Raw genomic sequence first — 24,138 nt, 5'->3', positions numbered from 1 at the left:
GACCCTGGGCTCTGAGCCGCAGAAGGTGCCTGGGCTGCTCTGTTGACCAGGTCCTGCAAGGCCAGCTTTGCCCCCTGGTGTTGCTTGCCTGGCCCGTGAACAATAGGGACCCAGGCCCAGCGCTCTGGCTGGTGGTTGGAAAGGCTTAGAAGCTGGGATGCTCAGCCGGCCTCCCAGCCCACGGCTGGAATGCAGGGAGGGCTGGCCTGCGTTCACAGTCTCCTGGGCTGGCCCAGAGACACAAGCCCTGGTAGTACCAGGCCCTGGCAGGGCAGGGCCCCTCTGTCTTCACAGGAACTCAGAGGGGAGCCGGGGGCGGGATTGGCCCAGTAGAGGCCCAGCCGTTATCCCTACATGCTGGCAGGACAGAAGCCCTCTCCCCTCTGGCCAGTTTAATAGATGGAGGGAGGGTCTCCAGAGGGCCCCCTCACCCAGCCCCCAATACAACTGCTGGCAACTGAGCTGCAGTCTAGACCACTAGCCCCTTCAACTGAACCTTCTTCCTACTCGAGGGCTGCTTTATCCGGACGCTGATACTCACCCTAAAGGAAGTGGGGGTGGGGAACCGCAGGAGGAGCAAGCAATCAATTTGGGGGCTGTGCTTTCAGGATCCACTCATACTGAAGGGAAACCCCAGGGTCCAGGAAATTTCACCCCAGTTCTCCCGTGGTTATCTCAGGATTTGTATACTAATAGCTCCCCAAGCTGAGTGTCTCGGGCAAGTTACTCAGCCTCTCTGCGCCTTAGTTCCTGTTTCTGTAAAAGGATTGTAATCACACCTACCCTCCAAGGCTGAACTCGGGTGAAACGAGTCAGTTCCAGGCATATGTGCTAAGTCACTTCAGTTGTGTCCGACTCTGTGACCCTACCACCAGGCTCCTCAGTCCATGGGATTCGCCAGGCAAGAATACTGCAGTGGGTTGCCAGGCCCTCCTCCAGGGGATCTTCCTGACCCAGGGATCGACCCTGAGTTCCTTACGTCCCCTGCTTTGGCAGGCGTGTTCTTTACCACTAGCGCCACCTGGGAATAACAGCTGCTGTGAACCATATGCTGCTGCGGCTAAGTCGCTTCAGTCGTGTCCGACTCTGTGCAACCCCAGAGACGGCAGCCCACCAGGCGCCCCCGTCCCTGGGATTCTCCAGGCAAGAACACTGGAGTGGGTTGCCATTTCCTTCTCCAATGCATGAACGTGAAAAGTGAAAGTGAAGTCACTTAGTCGTGTCCACTCTTAGCGACCCCATGGCCTGCAGCCTGCCAGGCTCCTCCGTCCATGGGATTTTCCAGGCAAGAGTACTGGAGTGGGGTGCCATTGCCTTCTCTGGTAAACCGTATGGGCTTCTATTATCTGGCCAGGATCACGACCTCATTCGCAGGTGGGAAGAGGGAGTGGCCGGCCTCCAGTGGACTCAGTCCATTCTTGGAGGCAGCACAGTCTCCCTCTTGTCTGACCCCAAATCTAGCACATCAGACCATATTCTTAATAACATCTTTTATTGATCTTGCAAGAGAAAAAAATAGAAATTTATTTTAGAGTTAATGCCTGTACAGCTTTTTTCCCTCCCCTCCTAACTTGCATGGTACATACAATTATTATAAATATCAACTGAGATCCTGGGAGCAAGTGAGTGTGGTACTTGTGTGATCTCCCAAACATATCTGACCTGTTACAAACGCCTCAGGCGGGAATAGAAGGCTGGGCTCCCTTTAAAGCCAAGGTACTAGTTTTGGTCACTAAAAGTCGATCAACTCTCCCCCTCTCTGCTGCACCGCCCCCGATTCTCCTGGGAGTCTGGAGGCCCAGAGGTGGAGGTGCTTGCCACATCCGGGAGGGTGAGGTGAGCCTAGAAGCTGGGGGCTTGGAAGCTACCAAAATTATGGATCTTCTCTGGGAGAAACAATTCCTTATCTTCACGTCGGGCCCCACGCTCCTAATGAAAAACGCATTTGCATAGCTGCTCGGCTGAAGCTGCAAAGCTCATAAAGTATTTGCTGGGGCTTTTGGTTGCATAGGAACCTTCTTGGAGTACAGTACGGCGGCAGTGGGGCCGGGCCGGGAGCCAGGAAAACAATGGATTAATATTTGGAACGAGAAATTACCAACCACTGGGAAACCAATGAGGTCCCTGATCCGTGCTTGTTACACAGATGAAAATAGATGCGATCTGGGCTTCACGTGGCTGGTGGGGGCAAGGCACATGTCCAACTTGCCCAGAAGCTGCTGGAAGAGGGCAAAGGTGTGGGGACCCCTGGGCAACAAGAACCTCACTGCCTGGGGCCCAGGACGCAGAGGGACAAGAACGGATGGAAAGGGAGAAAAGCCTGGATCAGACAGAGGGAGTCCGCCCCCCACCCCCAGGCCAGTTCAAGTGGCAGGGGGCATGGCCTCTGGGGCTGAGGGTGCGGCCGTGGCACTGGTCTTCTGTCTCCCGGCCTGGCATCTACAGGGCATCTGGATGGGCCCTCCGGGCCTCTGGGGTAGGACGCTGCCTGCCTGTCCTGTCTGGGCCTGGCAGCACTGTAGGGACCGGGGCCTGCATGCCGGATGGGGGTACAGGGCCGACTCAGGGCGGCAGGCGGGTTCAGCTCCCTCAGTTCCTCAGTTCCCGATCCCTTCTCGGGCTTAACCAGAGGACAGAGATACAGCATGACCAGGGACCCTCATGGGATCCCTCCTTCTCCACCGGGCCTGGGTGGGACCCCCCGGCCCCGGGATGAGTGAAGGGGTGGTAGCAGTCCAGGAGGGGTCCAGGGGAGAACCCCACCCTCTCGGCCAGCTCCGCCAGCCCCAGATGAGGCAGGGATGCGGTGGGGGTGGGGGCCTCCGAAGGCAGGGCCCCATGCCTGTTGGTGTTGGTGTCTGAGGCCTGGTCTCCTCCACCTGGCTCAGCCATGCCCCGGGCCCTGGGGCGGCTGGCTGGGAGGCCTCGCCAGGCCACGTCACTGTGTTACCTCGAGTCAGGCAGAGCCCACGGATCCCATGACGGGTCCAATTTGCGGGATCTCACCAGAAAGTCACGGAGCCAGGAGTCCCTGGGCTCCCCGTGCTGACCCCAGGACCGCAGGGGCCAGTGGAAGACCACACACCCCTTCTTCCCCCTGAACTCCTGTGTTTCCCAGGGCGGTTCACCCCTCGAGTCCCTTCTTCCCACTGGGCCCCTCTGCACTGCAGCTCCCTTCTGCCCTCTGGGGTCTGGGGTCTGGGCAGGCCCGCACGAATTCCTGAGGGCCGGGGACGCAGGTGCTGCGTGGGGGCTGGTGATGGAGCCCCGTCCTGGCTGAAAGGACCAGTCCCGCTCCTTTGCCGGTCAGCACCGCCATGGTCTCGCTGTCTCCTTCTCGCTGATGCAGGTTTTGGGGCGTAAGGCTGTGGAGGGGGAGCACAAGAGGAAGCAGTGTTACCTAGCCTCCATCCCCCTGTCCTGGGGGTGAAACCCACACCGCCTGAGGTCTCAGCACTCAAGGCCCCTGGAGACCTGGCCTCTGCCCCCAGCAGCCTCCAGCTTGGAGCAGGCTCGCCCACACTGTTCCCTCTGCCTGCCCAGCCCTGTGCATCTTTTAGGATTGAGTTCAAGCATCCCCTCTCCGGGAAGCCCTCACCCTTCGCATCCTCTCTGGGTTTCCCATGGTCCAAGGCCACCCTCTCGATATAGTGCTTCTGCCCTTAATGGCCCTCTCCTCTCTGTACCCGCAAGACCTGGCTTCCGGGAAGCATACCACATTACTCCCAGGGTTCTGACCCCATCACCCATTCCACAGCCCCCCAGGCAGGCTCCTGGGTGGAGAAGAGGGGGCTGAGGGCTGGCAGGGATGACAGACAGTGTCTGATACTGCCAGCTCCTTCTCTGTTCTAACCAGACCCTGGAAGCAGGGTGGGAGGGGCGCTCTGAGCAGAGAAGGAAACTGACCTGGGTCAACTGCATTCTGCTTCCTCTTCGAGTTGGTAATGATTTGGTTTTCATTCATCATCTGCACATCCTGGTCCTCTACCTGATTACTGCGGAGAGGGAAAAACCAGAAGGTGCCTTCCGGCTCCAGACGGCAGGTCCCTGCCATCCTCCACCGTTAGGGCTGGCGGGGGGAGATCGGAGGTGGGGGGAGGTCATGGGGCCAGGTCGGTGTGGGGGGCGCACCTGATGGCGGTGTGCTTCTCCTGGTGACAGATGTCCGCGTCCTCGGTGAAGAGGATGGTGTGGTAGGGCACCGTGGGCTCGCACGTGGGCAAGATGCCCCCGACCAGGTGGCCCACCATGGCCAGGATCCCGTTGTACACGAGCAAGTCATCCACCAGGAGCTGCACAGGCAGAAGAGGGGCTGCGGTCCAGCGTTGCCCTCCTCCTTCCCATGTGTGACCTCGCGTGAAGGGCATCACTGCCCAGAGGCTCGCCTACTACATGCTCAGCCTGTGTTGTGATTTCAAATCTTCATGATGGCCAGGAAAGGTGCCTGGACCAGCCCCACGTTGCCGATGAGGATACTGAGGCTCCAAGGGCTCAAATCTTATACCCACGTGGCAGAGCTCAGAGGCAAACTCAGGTCTCTGACCCCCAGGACCCCTCCACTCTCCTGAGTTGCCCCCTGGCAGGAAGAACTCCCCACACCACTGTGATTCGAGGAGAAAAGATGAAAGAAAAGCAGCGTTCTGTTTTTTTGGGGTGATGACTCAAATCACTCAGAGAAAGCCTTTGAATTCACGGACGGATGGCATAGATCCCTGCCTCTGAGGACCCAGCATTTGTGTCTGAGGTTGCAGCCGACAGAAGTAAATCAAAGTGTGACAAATGATAATTGCCGGTGGCCTAATTACCAACGGGCATAATTATCTCCCAAAACCCAGCTAATAAGTACTTACGCCAAACTCCTTCACCCCTCGTTGTGGTGTTTTTGCGTAATTCCACAGTTTGATCATTGACACCGTAGTGGGCAGGTCGAAAATCACATAAACCCGGTTCACCTGTCAGAGGGAAGAACTAATTCAAACAGGCGTGTTTGGGAACAGAGGCACGGGGCTGGGCCCGGGGGTGCCAGGCGTGGGCCCGTGTCAGCCGGCTGGGCTTCTCTGGGGCTGCCGGGCGTGGGGTTCTCACCGCCTCTCATCTCCCCGAAGCCCATCTTGAGTCAGGTCACGTGTGGCTGCGTTTGCAACAAACCGCTGAGCTAGCTGTTGAAGGGCCTGTTTTCTGGGCCTGGCGTGGCTCTCATTTAAATGCCCGTGGAGAATCAGGGACACCCTTCCTTTTCCTCCAGGCCAGGCCCAGAAACACAGTCTGGGGCTCCCGGGGCCAAGGGCGATGGCCCCCGACTCCAGAGGCAAGAGGCACGCCCCCCCCCCCGGGAGCAATCAGCACAGCCGTGACCCGTTTGTCCTTTCCCCGAATCACAAATGAAAAGCATCTCTGACTGCCGGGGAAGGCGGTGCTGGTTAATTTCAGCAGAGATCTTTGAACCTCTGGGTGTGGGGTAGTGGGGGCGGGGTGGGGGGGTTTTCCAATCAGTGGCAAAAATCAGCTAGTAAAGTGGAACCCAAGAGCCCCCCACCAGCTCCCCACCCCCAACACAGACTCTCAAATATTAGTGCAGGAGCCCTTGCAAGATAGGATAAAGCAAATAGAATTCACTGTTGGCCACAGGCTGCAGGCTTAGTTTTGACCCAGGCCCAGGGTTTCAGCCCCAAGAGGACATAGCGGGGTACAGGAAAAGTCAGCCTTCTCTGCTTGTACCATGGAAACAATTTAGATGAGGGGCCTCCAAGTGAGTGCCCATGGGACTCAACTGGATACAAATATTTGAGTCCAGCTGAGAGAGGGACAAACGGGGAGACTGCCCCACACCCGAAAGTCTTCGTGTGAAAGAATGGCAAATGCCTGCTGGTCAAGGTCAAGATGGCCGAAGGCTAGACTGGCTAGGAGCCACCAGTTTGCAGCCCCAGTTATGAAAGCTGATAGATCTATGCATTTCCCATCTGCAGTGGTGGGGCTGGGGCTGGGGGGGTCGGCCTCTGCTCAAGGGAATCTGATGGAACATCGCAGGGGTGCTGCCCCTTCCTGGGAGGATTTTGAGAGGAGAATGTATCCCTTGTCTTCCCTCCAGGGGTCACAGGGGTGGGCACCCTAGCCCCTGCTGCACATCTACCCAGGCATCTGGGCCCGTGGCTGAGAGGCTGGGGGGCTGCGATCCGCCCCATCCCATCCCGAGTGGTCCCTCGCCTCCCTTGCCACCACCATCGGCCAGGCCCAGATGAGCAAAGGCCCACCCCCAGGTTCGCCATCAGGCCTTGGAGCAAAAAGACGGGTGGGACCACTTGTAGAGTCTGTGATCTGGGAGACTGAGTCGGTGGGTTGGAAGAGCTTACCCGGCAGGTCTGAGGACAGACAGAGGGCAAGGTGGGGATCAAGTACCCGGTGACATAAAGTAGGAGCAGAAATCAGGAATGTGGAGAGGCTGAGGCTAGAGGGAAGAGGAGAGCGAAGCAGAGACAGGAAAGAGAACTGGAGAGGGAGGCTCACAGGGACCGAGGGCTGTCCACGCCCCCAGGCCTGCTGTGCTGGGATCCTGGCCTCAGAGGCCCACCTGATAATCAGCACCCCCAGAGCAAAGGGAAAGACCTCTGGCTGGGAAGATGTGTTAGCAAAGACCTGAGCCTTCCTGGCAGCCCCTGGGCATTCTGACTTGTTTCGAGGTTAACTTGGTCTGGAAGGAAGATGTGTCGCTGAAACTGGGGACAGAAAGTGCCACACACACCCCCCGCCCCGCCAGCCCCCCCATCCACCCCAGGGCTGGGAGCCTCCGGAACCCACCAGGCCGGGCAGGATGGGGGCCAGCCACATGTGTCTGCCATCGCTGGTGTTGTTCACTTGGTCGATGAGCTTGTCAGGGGTCCGGACGTCCCCGCACACGCCCTCCAGGGAGTTGACGCTGTCAGGGAAGGCGGCGATATCTGAGGACACCTCTAAGCTGTCATAACCCAAAGCAGTGTGTTCGGCTCCAGGCACTGTGGGCCCCTCTTGCGGCCGCCAGCCCCCATCACACTGCTGGCGTGGCCTGGGGGGGATGCCGGGGTGGGCTGAGCCGCTGTCTGCTGCTCAGGGCTGCTGGAGGAGTGTCAGCCAAATTAGACATGTTCTGGGGTAAAAGGAAGGCGAGGAGGCTGAGGGGAGTGGGGGTGAGAGTAGAGGGGTGGCCAGTTTCAAGGAAAGGAGAGGGAAGTATGCAGAGAGCAGGCTGGAAAACATGGGTACGTGGAGCTGCTAGAGGCCCGAATAAAATGGGTTGCTGGGCTTCCCTAGTGGCTCAGTTGGTAAAGAATCTGCCTGCAATGCAGGAGACCTGGGTTCAATCCCTAGGTCGGGAAGATCCCCCTGGAGAAAGGAGAGGCTACCCACTCCAATATTTATAGGCTTCCCTGGTGGCTCAGCTGGTCAAGAATCCGCCTATAAAGTGGGAGACCTGGGTTCGAACCCTGAGTTGGGAAGATCCCCTGGAAGAGGGCATGGCAACCCACTACAGTATTCTTGCCTGGAGAATTCCATGGACAGAGGAGCTAGGTAGGGTACAGCCCATAGGGTCACAAAGAGTCAGACACGACTGAAGTGATTGAGCAGCAGCAGCCGTGGCATTTTTTTCCAGGTCTGGTTCCTCCAGGGACATTTCCCTCTACATTCAAGGATTCTGCTCCTTCCCCCGGGCCCTCCTGTGCTCCCTGCAGTCTGGCTGGAACCCCCCTTCTGCCTAGAAAGGATACTGTTCTCTGAAAGAGGGATTTTTTCTCCCCTTTCGTCATACAGCTCCAGGCCGGTAAGACCGATGTAATAGGGGTCACCCCAGCTGGTCAGGAGCTGAAACTGGAAAATGACTGGAACATGTTATTAAGGAAAAAACAGGCTTAATTTTCTGGAGAACAGAGGGAAACAATTACAAAGATAACAGGGATATATATATGTGTGTGTGTGTGTGTGTATATATATATATATATATGGGTTTAAAGAGATGAACGAGAGAAAAAAATGATTTTTTTCCCCTCTGAGACTGAAGTCAATCAAAATGTTTGTGGCATGAAATTTTCTTTCATTTAAACAGCAATATGAATGTGTGTATGTGTGTTTGAAGAATTCAGAAGCTTTCTCCAGGCCCCGGGAGACAGGGCAACGGGCAGGGAGGGTGTCCTTCAGGGAGCTGGCAGGATGGAGAAGCATCTGTCATAAACTCAGTGTATAGGACTGAACAGTGACCTGACCTCAAAAAAAAAAACCACCTCCTGCCTCAGTTTCCCTGATTGTAAAATGACAAGAACAGAGTGCCTGTCCCCTCCTCCAGCCACTTCAAGTGTGGAGGGCGTGAACGGCAAGGCAGGCTGTGGGGGTGCCACAGCTCGGGGGCATGGGCTGTGCCAGGGTGACCCCCTCCTGTTGCTGACTGCATCCCATGTGCCAGCCCTTCCGCAGCCCTGCCCTCCACTGGCTCCCAGCATCCTCAGGAGCAGGCGGGCCAAGGAGCCTGCGAAGTGGGAGGGTGACCCCAAGGGGGTTAAGTCGGAGGTGGTCCTCGGGGGAGAACAGGCAAGAGAGTGCCAGGCTGTCTGTGCTCACTAGACCTGACTCTGCCTCTTCCCAGCTGTGTGAGCTGGCAAATTACTTAACCATCCTGGGCCTCAGTGTTCTCTGCTGTGAAATGGGGGTGCTAGCAGTGCCCGCCTCACAGGGCTAACCAGAGGGTCCACACAGGTGACCCACTGCCACAGTGCCAGGCGGCAGGAGGGGTCCAGCATGTTTGAGCTACGACTCCTTCCCTTTTCACCTCCTCCCTGCCTGGTTCCAAGGAGAGCCCCCAGCCCCATCCCCAGGTGGGTTCCCACTTCTCCAGCCCCTCCCAGCGACAGTCCTTGGCGCTGCCTTCTGAACCTCAGTCCAGCAGGGGGGTGGGGTCTAGAACTCGTGTTGCCCACCCCAGTCCCAGAAGCACCAGTCTCCCTGAGGACCTGGGAGCCCGCCCAACCTCTCCGCAGTTTCCCTGCACGGGCTCCGCTGCCTCGGCTGCGGCCTGGCTGAGACCCAGTGCCGCAGCGAACACCCAGATCCCGCCCCAGGGCCAGCAAGGAGCTACAAGGGCCTGGCCCTCTTCCTGGGTTCTGGGTGTGGCCCCGAAGGCCTTCAATGTGCAACGTGTGGGTGGCAGGAGGAGGAGTCCCCGGATGACTCAGCAGTAAAGAATCCTCCTGCCGTACGGGCAACTCGGGAGACTTGGGTTCGATCCCTGAGTGGGGAAGATGCCCTGGAGGAAGAAATGGCAACCCACTCCAGTATTCTTGCCTGGGAAAGCCCATGGACAGAGGAGCCTGGTGGCCTGCAGGCCATGGGGTCTCAAAAGAGTCAGACACGACTGAGTAACTAAACACCAACAGGAGGAGGATACAGCCGCAGGGCATCGGGGGCGCCTCGTAGTCCATGCTCGCCCGCTCCAGGTGTTTCGTGTCCAACCTGCAACACAGAAGCAGAGGATTGCAGTGGCCCGAATCGCTGGTCAGTTATTCCCGCTGGGAGGCGGTGGGGGAGGGACAGACAAGCTTCTGCTCACACGGAGTTCCCATCCACCGGGAGAGGGTCGTCCCCTCCGGTTTGACTCATAATCCTCACAGCAACCCTGGGAGCTGAGTTCTCTCACGTCCCTGGAGCACAAGGAAGTGAAGTCACTTGCTCAAGGTCACACAGCTGGGAGGTAGCAGAAGTGGGATGTGACCTGAGGTTGTCTGGTTTCAGGGTCCACACTCTGAACCATCCCATTCGACCTCAGTCCCTTCATGAACAAGGTTAAGTCCACTCAATGCTAAGAGCTGAGACCCATGATGGACCCACGGATTGTGGTGCTGGGAGCGGGCAGGTTACTACCCCAGGTGGTGGTCAGGAATGTGATGTCTGAGCTAAGGAGAAAGCAGCCATGGGAAGAGTCAGAGCTGAGCCTTCCAAGACAAACAGCACCCAGAGCAAAGGCTGGTGGGAAGGAGCTAGGCAGTTGGTGTTTGCCCCCAAAAGCAGCCAGTCAGGGGTGTGGGCTGGGATAGGAGACAGGCAGGGAGAGGAGGCTGGGAGGTGGGGAGAGCCCTGCAGGCTTTGGCTTTGTGGATCCTGAGCAAGTGGTTTCACCAGCCTGGGCCTCAGTTCCCACATCTGTGAAATGGGCATAACAACCCCTGCTTCAAAGATGGTTGAAAGGATTATCTGAAGGATGAATACAAAGCATCTGGCTCAGAGCAGGCACCCAGGAGGGAGCCTCTCTCCTCCCCCAGATTCCTCCCTGCAGGGCTTCTCTCCCTGGTCTACCGCCAGTGACTTCTGGCTCTGGCCTGCTTTCTTCAATTTCAAGGGCAATGTTGTAATTAAGTGACTATTTCCAGTATCTGGCCCCAGGAGTGATGCCAGCTACAGAAGAGGGAAACTCATTTTGTTTCGAGAGCTTGGCCTCTGGTATTTGGACATCAGGGGGTTTAAATGAGTAAACTTAACGTGGCATTTACAAATTGTTAGCAACTTAAAGCAGCTGAGACTGGGGCCAAGCAATCCCAGTGAATCCATGAAATGTTAGGCTCCGTTTTCCTCTCTGAATCTTTCTAAATCAGGAACACAGAAACGAGACGGAGGAGGCCCCTCGACGAAGGGGCCAGCGGGCGTTTCTGGAATCTAGGCAGCCTGGAGCCTCTTTCCCCAGCAGGAAGCCCAATGAAGCATTTAAAATCTCAAACACCCAAGACTGTGAGAAACCCAAACATCCCCAGACAAGGTGGGTACATCCCCAGGCTTCCGGAGAGGCTTGGCTAAGCTTTAGAAAACTGGCCAAGTTGAAAAGCAATGTGTTTGATCATCACTTCAAAGCGCTTTAGGTACAGGCTTCAGAGCCTGATGCAAAGCCAGGGCCCGTAGGCTGGGAAGGACCGTCTGGGGAGCCGCTCCACTCACCTCTGGGCCGGCGGGGGCAACGGTCGGGCCTGCAGGTAGTCCACAAAGAGGATTTCTTGAGCAAAGTCAAAGTGGCAGTTGCCTGGTCCCTTCCGGATGAGGAAGCCCTCGGGAGGGGAGACGCACAGGCCGTCCAGGGAGACGTGGACAATCTTGGCCTAGCAAACGAAAAAAAAACAACAAGGCTGAAGAGAAGGAGCCGGTGTGAGGAGGGTGGTGAGCGCTGATGTGGCTGGAGGTCCCGGTAGCTGCCATTTACGACCGAGGGCCTTCACAGAACCCCCCAGGCCTTCCTCCCAGACCAGACCCCACCTGGTCAGGGGGCTCCTTTCCAATTGCCATCCCTACTCTGTGCCAGGCGCCTGGGCAGACAGCAGAGGAGCAGGTGGGTGAGGCCCCTGCCACGGAGGACACATATGGACCTTCTCTGGTCTACTCAGCTGCAGAGGGCTGGGGTCGTCATGGGCATGGACTCAGCTGCTCTGGGATCCACCGTGAGTAGCTGTGCAAGTTATTTGACCCCTCTGCCTCAATTTTCCTCATCTGTTAAATGGGCTCAGTGAGGAGCTAACTTACATAAAGTCTCCAGAACAGAACAGTGCCTGGCACAGAGTGGGCCAGTGTTTTCCTAGATCATCCTTCTCCACCCCCGATTCACACCTCCTCTCCTCTCCTAGCCCTTTCCCTCGGGACAGAAGTGGACTCCTTCCTGATTTTCCTTCTTGAGCCCTTGGCCCATCCTGTTAAGGGCAGGTACCCCATAGCTATGTCCTGGGTGGTTTCTGGGCTCCCTGATGGCAGACCCTGGCTGGATTATCTCTACATCCACCTTAGGGCCCAGCACACAGTAGGTGTTTACTGAGAGCTGGCTGAATTGATTGGATGTGGGCTAACACGTCCCCCTGTTCTAGGCCAGATTTTGCTAGCCGGATGGCTGCGATCAGCCATTCAATGTCAGAGCTTAACGGCAGGGTCTGAGGTGGCTCAGCTCTGGTCCCCTGGGCAGGGAAGCAGAGAGCAGAGAAGGGGAGTTAGGGCTCCTTCATGGTTAGCAGAATGGACCGCTGCTGACCAAACCGATGGCGTTTCACCCCTGGGAGACACAGAGAGGCTTCTCTGTGCAGAAATAAAGGGGGCCCTGACTTAGGTCTCATGATTACAATGTACCTGGGGGCCCTTCATTCCTTCAGCAGTTAGGGGGTCCCCACAGTCAGTCAGGGCTTCCCTGGTAGCTCAGATGGTAAAGAATCTGCCTACAATGCAGGAGACCCCTGTTTGACTGCTGGGTTGGGAAGATCCCCTGGAGAAGGGAAAGGCTACCCACTCCAGTATTCTGGCCTGGAGAATTCCATGCTGTATAGTCCATGGGGTCGCAAAGAGTCGGACACGACTGAGAGACTTTCACTTTCACTTCCTAGTCAGTCACAGGGTGCATACACCTAGAGGGTGTTAGAGGGGCTAGCTCCAGGCACAGCTGGATGTGGCAACCCCAAAGCTGTGGCTCTACCTCCACTCTGCTTTCCTCAGGTTCCTGACCAGGCCCCAGGCCTGGCCACATGGAGAATTGTCACCCCCTAGCCATGTGATTGGTTCAGAGAGATGGAACTCGACTAGAACAATCGGCATGGCTCCTGGGGTTTTGCTGGCTTGCTTGCAAAGAGGAGTTCTCTCTTCTGCTGGACTTGGAGGAGGCAGGATGTAAGTCTAGCACTGCCAGGGTTTGCCTGGTGGAGAAAGCCACCTGAAGTGAAGCTGAGGCCCAGGAAGCCCTTGTCCTTCTTCTAGAACCACCACCTCCTCCAGGAAGCATCCCTGACTTCTCCAGCCCCCCATTCATTCTCTCAGGGGGAGCTTTAATTACAGCGAAGGAAACTAGAGTTCAGAGAGGCCAACAATTTGCCCAAGGACACACTGGAGGGGTGTGGAGCCCACCTCCCGGAGTGCCAGGCTTGGCTCTAACCTCATGCCAGGGGCCTGGAGCCAGGGTGCCCAGGAGTGCCTTGTGGGGTAGACATCTGAGGCACCCTTTCCTAGGGAGGGAGGGAGGGGGCCAGAGTTTCCATCCCACTGCGGCCCGGTTGCACCCTCTCAGATGGTGCCCACCCCCCAACGGTGGCCACTCGTCACTGGCACTGCAGCTGGTGGGGGCCACACCTGGGAAGAGGGGCCCCAGGCCCAGCATAAATCTAGCATCGTGGAAGCTCAACTGGACAGACGGATTCACTCAAGGGAAGAGCAAGGCCCAGAGGCACAAGTTGAGGCAGAAGAATGTTTTTTAATGCCAATATAGCTGACATTTTATACACGCTTGACCTGAGAGCATGCTTACAGACACCAGGGCAGCCTCGGGCGGGGGGTTTGTAAATTGCATGCTCAGGGGAGCCAAGGCTCCTGAAAGAGGTTAGGGGCGGGGTGGGCATGGTGGAAGGGGGACTGCTCATTCTGCTGTGATAAATGACCAGCGTCTTGAGGCCCTGGAAGTGGTAAGGAGCCCAGACCTGGGCTCAGGGCAGCCTCACAGGCCAGGTCCTGGCCTTGTCAACCTCTGTGGGGTAGAGACAGGTGTCCTTCTCCTCTTCCTTTCATAGACAAGGAAACTGAGGTCCAGAGAAGGCAGGCCATGTGCCAATGGTCACACAGACTCAGACGCAGAGCCTGGTGACTTTAGGGTCTTAACTGCATTGCCGACCTTTAGGTGACCTGGTCATCATCACGTCTATGTAGTGGGAGGGGACAACTGTCTCACGGTTCATGGGCACACCGGTCAGAAAAGCCCATGAAAGGGGGCACCTCCTGATAACTCTTTTCCACAAGCCACCTCCTGATAACTGCTTTTCCACACCCAGTGGGGAGAAGAACACAGTGTGGAAATCAGAGTGTAGGCAACCAAGCCGGGCACATGGGGACGGGGCCTCTAGCTGTGTGACCTTGGGTGAGTGCCTGGGCCTTTCTGAACCTCGGTTTTCAATATTCTGAAAGATGGGGGTAGTAACACCTGCCTCCCAGAGGCTGGGATGTGGGTCCAGTGAAATGACAAAGGTGTGAGAAGCCCTCAGCCCAGACGTGGTTCCCAAAGCTCTCAGGGAACCAGGGCTGTGCAAGTAGGCACTGTGGACGGGGGGTGGGGGGGCCCGCTGAGGACCCCTGAGTCCCCGGAGGCCACGAGGCACTGCAGTTCCCCGAGTCTGCCCTGGGCTCTTTCGCCTGCATTTGCTGTTTGCAGAAGAAGGAAACGGCAGCAGCTCTCTCGCTCCCCAGCGGTAACCTCCCCCAGATCCATTTGGAAAGTTCTGGAGGATTTATGCTCCTCTCCGGCAGCCACACCAGCCATTCATCAAGGCGCTGTTTCCCTGACAGTGGACCGAGCGCGGCCGCTGTTCCCCAGCTTACCCCTCGATAGGTGTCCTCGGGAGATTTATTGTAGTTCCAGAAGCGAAGGCCTGCGATGCTTTCGGCTCTGTCGAAGCGGATCGTGACCACGTGGTCCAGCCCCGGCAAGAAGGGGATCAGCCACATATGCTCATCCTCCATCGTGATGTTGGCTCCATCAATTAATCTGTGCTCAGTGGGGAAGGCGGGGAGAGCTGAGGGCAGTCCGGTCAGCTGGGAGAACTCACAGCATGGGGTCGGCACCCACTCCTCTCCCCACCATGACGGCCGCCCCTGCCTGGCACGAGCCTGGCTGGATCAGGCTCATGAAGGGGAGGTGAGACTAATCAAAGCAACAGTGAGGAGTCATCACTTATCTGTGAAGTTAGACAAAACAAGAAACTGGGGGAGACAACAGCCTGTGCTATTAAAGGGATTATCTGGTGGCTCAGACGGTAAAGAATCTGCCTGCAATGTGGGAGACTGGGTTGGATCCCTGGATCGGGAAGATCCCTTGGAGAAGGAAATGGTAACCCACTCCAGTATTCTTGCCTGGGAAATCCCATGGACCGAGGAGCCTGGTGGGCTACAGGCCACGGGGTCACAAAGAGTTGGAAACGACCGAGCGACTAACACTTAGATGCTGATAAGGGTACAGTGAAGCAATCATCAAGGTTTTTGAAAAGGATGGAGGTGGGGCATGTATTATTTTTCAGGACTCTTTAACCCAGTGGTCCCACTTCTAGAATTTTTGTCCTAAGAAAAGTTTATTCAGCATGTCAGAAAGACATCTGTACCTAGATATTACTTACATTAGCAACAAACAAACCAACCCTGAAAGATCTCAAAAGAGGGAAACGTTCAGTACATCAAACAGTAGTGAATATGATCATCACGAGGATGATGGGAAAAGGATAAAGCGAAAGGGCAGGCTGTGGGATGGCAGGAGCACTGGCTTTAATGTTGTAAAATGAGGCCAAGGACCAAGAGAGATCACCAAAAATGAAAAATATGTTTCTGTCAGAGGGGATGGGAAGTGACAATTTCTATTTCCCCAGCTTTCTGTAAAATATTGTATTGACTCTATGGTACATTTGGAAAGAACTCTATTCCTTCTTCCTTGTGCTGGAGGAGAAAGATACTAAAGCACCAGGGAGAACTTGGGAGCTCCCGCCGTGGGACAAGCACGAGAAGGGGCAGGTGCCTCTGGAGGGAGGTGGTCTGGCCTGTAGTCACTCAGCCTGGGTGGCCCAGGGCAGCCTGCCCACCACTGGGCAGAAGCCCCCAGCACCCTCACGTTCTTTTTTTAAAAAATAATTTTATTTTCAGCTGTGCTGAGTCTCCGTTGCTATGCGGGCTTTTTTCTAGTTGCGGAGAGCGGGGGCTACTCTCTAGTTGCAGTGGGCAGGCTTCTCACTGTGGTGTCTTCTCTTGTTGCAGAGCACAGGCTCCAAGAGGTGCAGGCTTCAGTAGCTGTGGCTTGTGGGCTCGCTAGTTGCAGCCCCCGGGCTCCAGAGCACAGGCTTAGTAGCTGTGGTACACCAACTTAGCTCCTCCTTGGTATGTGGGATCTTCCCGGACCAGGGATCTAACCTGTGTCCCCTGCATTGGCAGGTGGGTTCTCTACCACTGAGCCACTGGGGAAGCCCCATCATGTTCTAAAAGAGCTCGCCAGCTGGCCCATACTGCACTTCCACCCAGGCCAGTTTCTGGTTCTCCTGCCTCATCCTTCCCGATTCTGTCCAGCACACCTCAGCCCTGACCCCAGCCCTGGTCTCTCTTCCACTGAGAGGCCTGGCCCTGGAGATAGGAACCCACCTCTCAGCCTCTTGGGTGGCCCCCCTCCCTGCGCTATCCCATTTTCCAGGTGACTTTGAAGCTTTGAGGCCCCTGGTAGGGCCTCAGGCTGCTGCCATGTTTCCTAGATCTAATTTATTGTTATTAATTGTTTTAAGTCTTTATTGAATTTGTTACAATATTGCTTGTTTTACGTTTTGGTTTTTTAGTTGAGAGGCATGTGGGCTCTTAGATCCCCAACCAGGGATCGAACCCATACATCCTGGACTGGAAGGTGAAGTCTTAACCACGGAAGTCCCTCCTAGATTTTAAGATAAACTTTGCTTTTCCTTTTTTTTTTTTTTTTAAATTTTATTTTATTTTTAAACTTTACATAACTGTATTAGTTTTGCCAAATATCAAAATGAATCTGCCACAGGTATACATGTGTGGACTTGGAATAAATCTTACAAGCAAAGTGTTCATCCAAGAAGGTAATGTTTCTTTTTTTTTCCTCTAAAAGGTTGTTATTAAATTGATGGATGGTATGTTTTACAACTGCTGGCATCTTAGAACTGAGAAAATTCAGCAGTTTAACCCTGGGGTGTTTGTGGAATTAAGCTGGCTGAGGTCTACCACTAGAGAACCTTCTGTTTCCTTCCAAAAGCAATTACCTCCCTGTCCTAGAAATGGGGCCACTTCCAAAGAAGAACTACTGCCCAGTTCTGAGTGTGGAGAGACCTGCTGAAGCGCTCAGAGCTGACAGTGAAGGGAATTCCCTAATGGACACTCTCAAGAATATAGAAATGGTACTTCCTAGCTCTGTCCACAAAAAAAGCCTAGAAACAAGGACTGACCCAGTAGCAATGAGCATCCCTAGTGGCTAGACTATGGTCTCTAAATACCATTTCCCACCAGAAGGAGCCTGGGCTTCTAGGAGAAATGGCTGATCCCATACCGGGGATAATACATGTACAAGAGGAATCTGGGATTCCTTGTCGTATCAGAAAGGAAGGCAGCTATGAGAGACTATTTTACAGAAGGATTCGGGAGCTCCCAGTGTCCAAAGAGGGATCAATTTGAGCATCCATAGGATAAAAACTGCAGTAGATTGAAACCCTTCAGACACAGGAGATTTAAATCCATGAGTTTATGGTAGTCAAAAGCAAACAAATGTTTTAAAGGATTCTAGAGAAACAATTTTGCTCTTTTGAAAATTGAAGAAATAAAGGGAAAGAATCAAGCATCAAACTGTCTTTCCTGTTTGAACTGTACCTCAAAGTAACCAAGTAATTGAGGCAAATTTTCCCTTTACTGACAAAAACAAACAAAAAGAGTGATAGGATCAGTCTATCACCATGCCACAACCCCTAAAAGAGCAGTAGATCTAACCTCCAAGTGTTGGCTAACAGCATCACGAAAAGCCTGACAACCAGATGTCCCACGAGTCCGAAGGAAATATGCAGTTACATACATGACCTGATAGCTACGTCTTCCCTAATGGCCAAATCTCAATATGATCTAGTGAACAGTTTACAAGAAATACAGGAGCTTGAGGAACAAGTTAAACAATACCACAGTGATGCAGTAAAATCTGGATTTTACTGATGCAGTAATCTGGTAATCTGGATTTTAAATCCAGTAATATTTTAAATATTAATTAATCCAGTAATATTTTATAATTAGTATAATGTTAGTATAATATAATAGTATAGTATAGTATAAATTATATATAATAAATATATATAATTATTATAATAATATATAATTATAATAATATATATAACTAATATATAATATGGAGAAGGCAATGGCACCCCACTCCAGTACTATTGCCTGGACAATCCCATGGACGGAGGAGCCTGGTGGGCTGCAGTCCATAGGGTCGCTGGGAGTCGGACAGTGACTTCCCTTTCGCTTTTCACTTTCACGCATTGGAGAAGGAAATGGCAACCCACTCCAGTGTTCTTGGCTGGAGAATCCCAGGGATGGGGGAGCCTGGTGGGCTTCCGTCTATGGGGTTGCACAGAGTCGGACAAGACTGAAGCGACTTAGCAGCATATATAATATATATGATATATTATGTTATATTATATATCTGTTATATTATATATTAATTATATATAATATATATAACATAATACCATACTATACTATTATAGTATATTATATATTGATATAATTATTATATATGATACAATAATATATTATATATTAATATAATCAGTATACATAATATATTACTATATTATATAATTACTATATTATATATTATATATTGTATTATGCATATTATACTATAATATGGTATAATATAATATAGTATAATATTAATCCAGTAATATTTAAATACTGGATTTTAAATCCAGTAATATTTAAATATTTAAATTTTAAAATCCAGACTCAACAGAGCAAAAACCCTGGTTTCTTCTACAGATCATTTATAAAAAAAAAAGTGAAAAAAGATGGAAGGGAACCCAGAGATTATGAGAGGTTTAGGTGATACATCAACCATCAAAGGACTTATTAACAAATAGAAATAGACTCACAGTCATAGAAAACAAACTTAAGGTTACCAAAGAGGAAAGAGGCAGGGGAGGAATAAATTAGGAGTTTGGGATTAACATATACACACTGCTGATGCTAAGTCACTTCAGTCGTGTCCAACTCTGCGCGACCCCATAGACGGCAGCCCACCAGGCTCCCCCGTCCCTGGGATTCTCCAGGCAAGAACACTGGAGTGGGTTGCCATTTCCTACTACATATAAAATAGATAACCAGCAAGGACTTACTGTATAGTACAGGGAACTCTACTCAATATTTTGTTTACTAGCCTCTAACAGAAAAGAGTTTAAAACAGAATATGAATATACGTATATATATATTTTATACACATATACACGCATATGTGTGTGTTAGTTGTTCAGTTGTGTCTGACCCTTTGAGACCCCATGGACTACAGCCCACCACACTCCTCTGTCCATGGAATTCTCTAGGCAAGAATACTGGAGTGGGTAGCCATTCCCTTCTCCAGGGGATCTTCCCAACCCGGGATCAAACTCAGCTCTCCTGCATTGCAGGCAGATTCTTTATCATGTGAGCCACCAAGGAAGCCCATATATGCATAAATTTATATATATATATACATATGCATATATGTATATATGTGTGTGCATATGCATATATGTATATGCTTATACAGGCATCCCAGGTGGCGCTAGTGGTAAACAGTCTGCCTGCCAATGCAGGAGACATAAAAGACGTGGCTTTGATCCCTGGGTCAGGAAGATCCCCTGGAGGAGGGCCGGCAACCCACTCCAGTATTCTTGCCTGGAGAATCCCATGGACAGAGGAGCCTGGTGGGTTACAGTCCATAGTCATGCAGTCAGACAAGAAGTGACTTAGCACAGCACAGCACATATGCATATGCATATATTTACATATATATGTATACATATCTGGATCACTTTGCCATATACCAGAAACTAACACAATACTGTAAATCAACTATATGTCAATAATATTTTTAAATAAATTTAAAAAATAAAAAATTTGTTTTTTACCTATGGCACTCAGCTTGCAGGATTTTAGTTCCCTATCAACTAGGAATCAAACCCAGGCTCCCAGCAATGGAAATACAGACTCCCAACCACTGGACCGCCAGGGAATTAAAAAAAAAATTTTTTAAAGAGACACAGTAAGCAATCACAATGTATAGACCATATCTGGATGTCAATTCAAGAAACAAACTGTTATAAAAGGGGGAAAAAAAGATGGTGAGGGAAATAGAAATATGCTAGATATCTAGTAATTTAAGAGTGCTCACTTAGTCATGTCCGACTCTTTGTGACCCCGCCAGCATCCTCTGTCCATGGGATTCTCTAGACAAGAATGCTGGAGTGGGTTGCCATTTCCTTCTCCAAATTTAAAGGAAGGACTGTTAATCATTTAGGTGGAATAATGATACTTGGATCAGGTTTAAGTCCTTATTGTTTAGCGATACATACATGAAATACTTTCAGACCTGGGATTTGCTGCAACATAGTCTGGGCAGAGGGGAAGGAACTGGGTGGGTGTGGATGAACAAGCGAGGCCAGGCCAGCTATGAGCAGATCACTTTTACAATGGGCAGCAGGGACCACAGGCTCCCAGTCTAAGTTTGTGAGAGTGTGACTCACCAAGATGGCCCCTGATTGGACAATGCAGCAGCCATGACAGCCACGGTTTAGGAGCACCTTGGAGGAAGGCAGGTAGGAGGCCACCACTGATCCCACACACTCAGGGCCAGGCAGTGGGTGCAGTTGTGATGTGGCAACCCCCCTTCTGCCCAATAGCCAGATTACTGTCCCATTCTACTGATAAGGAAACTGAGGCAGGGGAAGACAGTATAATTTTGTGGTTAAATGCACGGGTGTTGGTCTTCCTCGTGCCTGTGTTCAAATCATGACTCTGCCACTCAGCTAATGTGGGTGACCTTTGAGGTACCTCTCTGTACCTCAGTTTCTCCATCTGTAGAGTGGGGGCCTCTTAGGGCTGTTTGAGATTTAAATGAATGAATATCTATAACCTGCTTAGCACAGCCCAGTGTCTGGCATTTAATAAGTGCTCCAAAAATGGCAATTATAATTTCAGTTATTATTATGATTATTATTATTGGAGAAGTTAAGAAACTAGCTGGCAAGGGGCAGAGACAGGATTTGAATTCTCATCCCTCTGGCTCCCCTAGACTCTTCTTGTTCACACCTGCAGGCAGGCCCCAAGCCTGACAGCTGTCCTGGTTCAGGGGTGCCTGAAGGCTGTGGATCAATGCTGTGTCCAGGCTTGTCCTCTTACTGACATGACTCAACCCGGGCTTATGAAATTGGACAAATGCAGAGGAAAGTGCAGCTTCAGCCATCATCTCCAGCCTCAGGGAGGGGAAAGTTTTCAGCCCCCGGGAGGTTGGGTCCCTCATGCCTAAACACAGAGCCAAAGGCTTACCAAGCAGTTACCGTGTTTGAGGCCCCATGCTAAGCACCATGAAAGTGTAAAGTGAAAGTCACAAACACTCTTTGTGACTCCACGGACTGTACCCCACCAGGCGCCTCTGCCCATGGGATTTTCCAGGCAAGAATACTGGAGTGGATAGCCACTCCCCTCTCCAGGGGATCTTCCCAGCTGAGGGATTGAACCCACATCTCCTGCACCTCCTGCATTGCAGGCATATTCTTTGCTGTCGGAGCCACCAGGGACTTCAAGCACCAGGGAGGAAACACAAAGCCCAGCTGGGTCTGGAAACAGGAGAGCCTGGCTTCTAATCCTGTCTACCTCTTCCAGCTGTGCAGCCCTTTCCTGGGCCTCAGTTTCCCTTGACTATAAAATGGACAGACCCCAGACCCTGGGGTGGCTGGAAGGAGGTGGAATAGGGGATGCCAGGGGGTGCCAGTTGATGGTTAAGTCTGAAATTTACAACGCGCATCAGGTCCCCAAGCCCCTGCTGTCATGAACCTTGTGCTTCTTACAGACACTCACTTGTCCAGGGTCCGGGAGTCGTCCGTGTACTCAGGGAGGTCATTTAAGTCTCTGGGGGAGGCAGAGATCTGGTGCGGGTTGATGGGCAGTGCCTGGCCATCCTGGCCCACCACCTCCAGGCCGGTGAGCCCCAGGTAGTGCAGGTCACCCCAGGAGGCGGTGAAATTCAGTTGCAGGCCTGCAGCAGGAACAGAAGTGTCCGGTGAGCACCAGAGATTCTGCAGGAGGTACCCAATCCTAAAGGAAATCAACTCTGAATATTCACTGGAAGGACGGATGCTGAAGCTGAAGCTCCAATACTCTGGCCACCTGATGTGAAGAGCTGACTCACTGGAGAAGACCCTGATGCTGGGAAAGATTGAAGGTGGGAAGAGAAGGGAACGACAGAGGATGAGATGGCTGGATGACATCAATGACTCATGGACATGAGTTTGAGTCAGCTCCGGGAGATAGTGAGGGACAGGGAAGCCTGGCGTGCTGTAGTCCATGGGGTTGCAAAGCACTGGACACGACTGAGAGATTGAACAAAGACAACCCAAGACGGAGGTGGCAAGAGAACTGATTTCAGACTCTGTATTCTACCAGCTGGAAAACTCAGACCTGAATGAAAGGGCCTTCAGGGTAGGCTCTGCCTTTCTTCTCAGTAGCCCTTGGGCCTGCGTCACTGCTGATACTCAAGCAATGTCTGCAGGATGAATGGACCTGTGGGGGTTAGCCCTGCACACAGCCTTAGGCCCTTTCTCCACTCATCAGTCACGTTGCCCACCCCATGATTAGCACCCTAGCATAGCTTCCCATGCTGCTCAACCAGCATGCCTGCCATCTGGATTCTGTCTACTTCTTTAATCTCATCTTGTGCCCAGGGTCCCTGGGGCCACCCTGATGGCCTTTCCATCCCTCACGTTCACCATGCTCTCTCTCACCACAGGGCCTTTGCACATGCTGTTTCCTCACTCCTGAACTCAACACGGCCTAGGCTAACTTGTGCCCATCCCTCATATCCCAGTTTACTTCCTCAGGGAAGCCCTCCCAACTTCTCTGACCACATCAAGCTTCCATTCTCAGCCTGCATGCCACTGTGAATGTCCCCTTCCATGCCCTGATCACCATGGTGAGCTTGGGACTGTTTGGTAAATTTCCATCTGGCCTCTCAGATGGTGAGTCCCTTGAGGGCAGAAATCCCATCAGTTTTGTTAGATTATGGTGCCCCCAGAGCCAGGCACAGTACCTGCCACATAGTAGGAGCCCAGTACAGGTGGAAAGATTAAATAACTAACTACATGGAGGTGGCTGCACCAGTAAGCCACAAGGTCGGAAATGCATACTTTATGCAAATTGGCCACTATCACGAGGATTCACATGGATTCAAGGGAAAGGAAGTGATCCAAAGTGACACCCCCATTCTTTTGCCCTTGTTCCACCCCTGCTCCATCAGGGAGCATTTCTTAAAAAGAATATTTATTTATTTGGCTGCATCGGGTCTTGGTTGGAGCACACAAGATCTTCATTGCATCATGTGGGATCTTTCATTGCAGGGCACAAACTCTAGCTGTGGCGTGTGGGCTTAGCTGTTCCATGGCATGTGGGATCAAACCCGAGTCTCCTGCATTGCAGGGCGGATTCTTAACCATGGGATCATCAGGGAGCATTTAGGAGTGAATTTCTGTGGTCCTGAGGCAAAACTTTCCAGGTAAGTCATTCATTTGCCCAGAAAGCTCAAAGTGAATGCATCTCTGTCTGATATCTGGCTGGAACTTCTCTTCCCTAATGGTCTCCCATTAGCAGGACCAAGTCCAGTGACCTCTTCTACCCTTGGAGAATTGGGGGCCTACTTTAGAGCTCTTCTGGGTGGCTGTGTTCCAAAGAGTCACACTTGTTGCAACTGTTACAGAATGCCAGCACCGTAGCACTGGAAGAAGGAAGCCTGGATTCATGGCATTCCACGCACTTCAGCTCAGATGAGGAGGCAGAAGCTCAGGGAAGTTGAAGATATCTGTGTGGCCAGGAAGTGAGGCCAAAGCAGAAAACCACCCTGGAATATGGCTTCCTCTCTTGTCATTTCCAACATACGTTTCATAACTCGGCCTCAGATCCCTCTGCTCTTCATGATGCCAAGGTAGCTCTGAGCATCTTGCAGGCAGATGAAACAGATGGGTGACCAGAGTGGTTCTGGATGCATCACAGCCTCTCACAGCATCAGTAGCCTGCAATACAGCCACAGATGCCTCCCTTGGAGTCCTTGCCTCTGTGTCACGTGATCTTGCTGCTTCTCTCATACAGAAGTGGAGTCTATTTCTCCACTCTCTGAGTCTGGGCAATGTGATTTGCTTTGGCCAATGGAGCAGAAGCAAAAGTGAGTGAAACCAGCAGAGGCTGTAAAGTGCGCGTGCAGGGAGCTCTGGCCCATCTTTCTACACTTGGGAGTCTTGCCACGGGAAAGAGCCAGGCTAGCCTCCCAATTGCCAGCTGTGTAGCTGAAGACATCCCAGGTTGTTCAGCTGCCAGTGCACCTGCCAGCTGAGCAGACACAGGAGCAGG

The 24,138-nt window shown here is 52.6% G+C and overlaps 1 protein-coding gene across 1 annotated transcript in view; it reads right to left on the bottom strand.

The window, feature by feature from the left end:
* Positions 1-1,165: 1,165 nt before the first annotated feature.
* The window catches only part of KATNIP (katanin interacting protein), a 236,744-nt gene continuing 213,771 nt past the window's right edge, over positions 1,166-24,138 (bottom strand). Inside the window, exons 19-28 of the mRNA XM_055562308.1 lie at positions 21,601-21,778; positions 14,335-14,500; positions 10,945-11,102; positions 9,407-9,471; positions 7,740-7,850; positions 6,796-6,935; positions 4,851-4,952; positions 4,132-4,292; positions 3,907-3,995; positions 1,166-3,365 (exon numbers count right to left, since the gene is read on the bottom strand). Coding sequence (XP_055418283.1) covers positions 3,307-3,365; positions 3,907-3,995; positions 4,132-4,292; positions 4,851-4,952; positions 6,796-6,935; positions 7,740-7,850; positions 9,407-9,471; positions 10,945-11,102; positions 14,335-14,500; positions 21,601-21,778 — 1,229 coding nt within the window. The 3' untranslated portion in view covers positions 1,166-3,306. The remainder of the gene's footprint in view (positions 3,366-3,906; positions 3,996-4,131; positions 4,293-4,850; positions 4,953-6,795; positions 6,936-7,739; positions 7,851-9,406; positions 9,472-10,944; positions 11,103-14,334; positions 14,501-21,600; positions 21,779-24,138) is intronic.

This window comes from Bubalus kerabau, chromosome 23 (genome assembly GCF_029407905.1).
Source record: "Bubalus kerabau isolate K-KA32 ecotype Philippines breed swamp buffalo chromosome 23, PCC_UOA_SB_1v2, whole genome shotgun sequence".
Lineage (NCBI taxonomy): Eukaryota > Metazoa > Chordata > Mammalia > Artiodactyla > Bovidae > Bubalus > Bubalus kerabau.
Note: the sequence above shows the minus strand (reverse complement) of the source record. Positions and strands in the feature narration are given on the sequence as shown.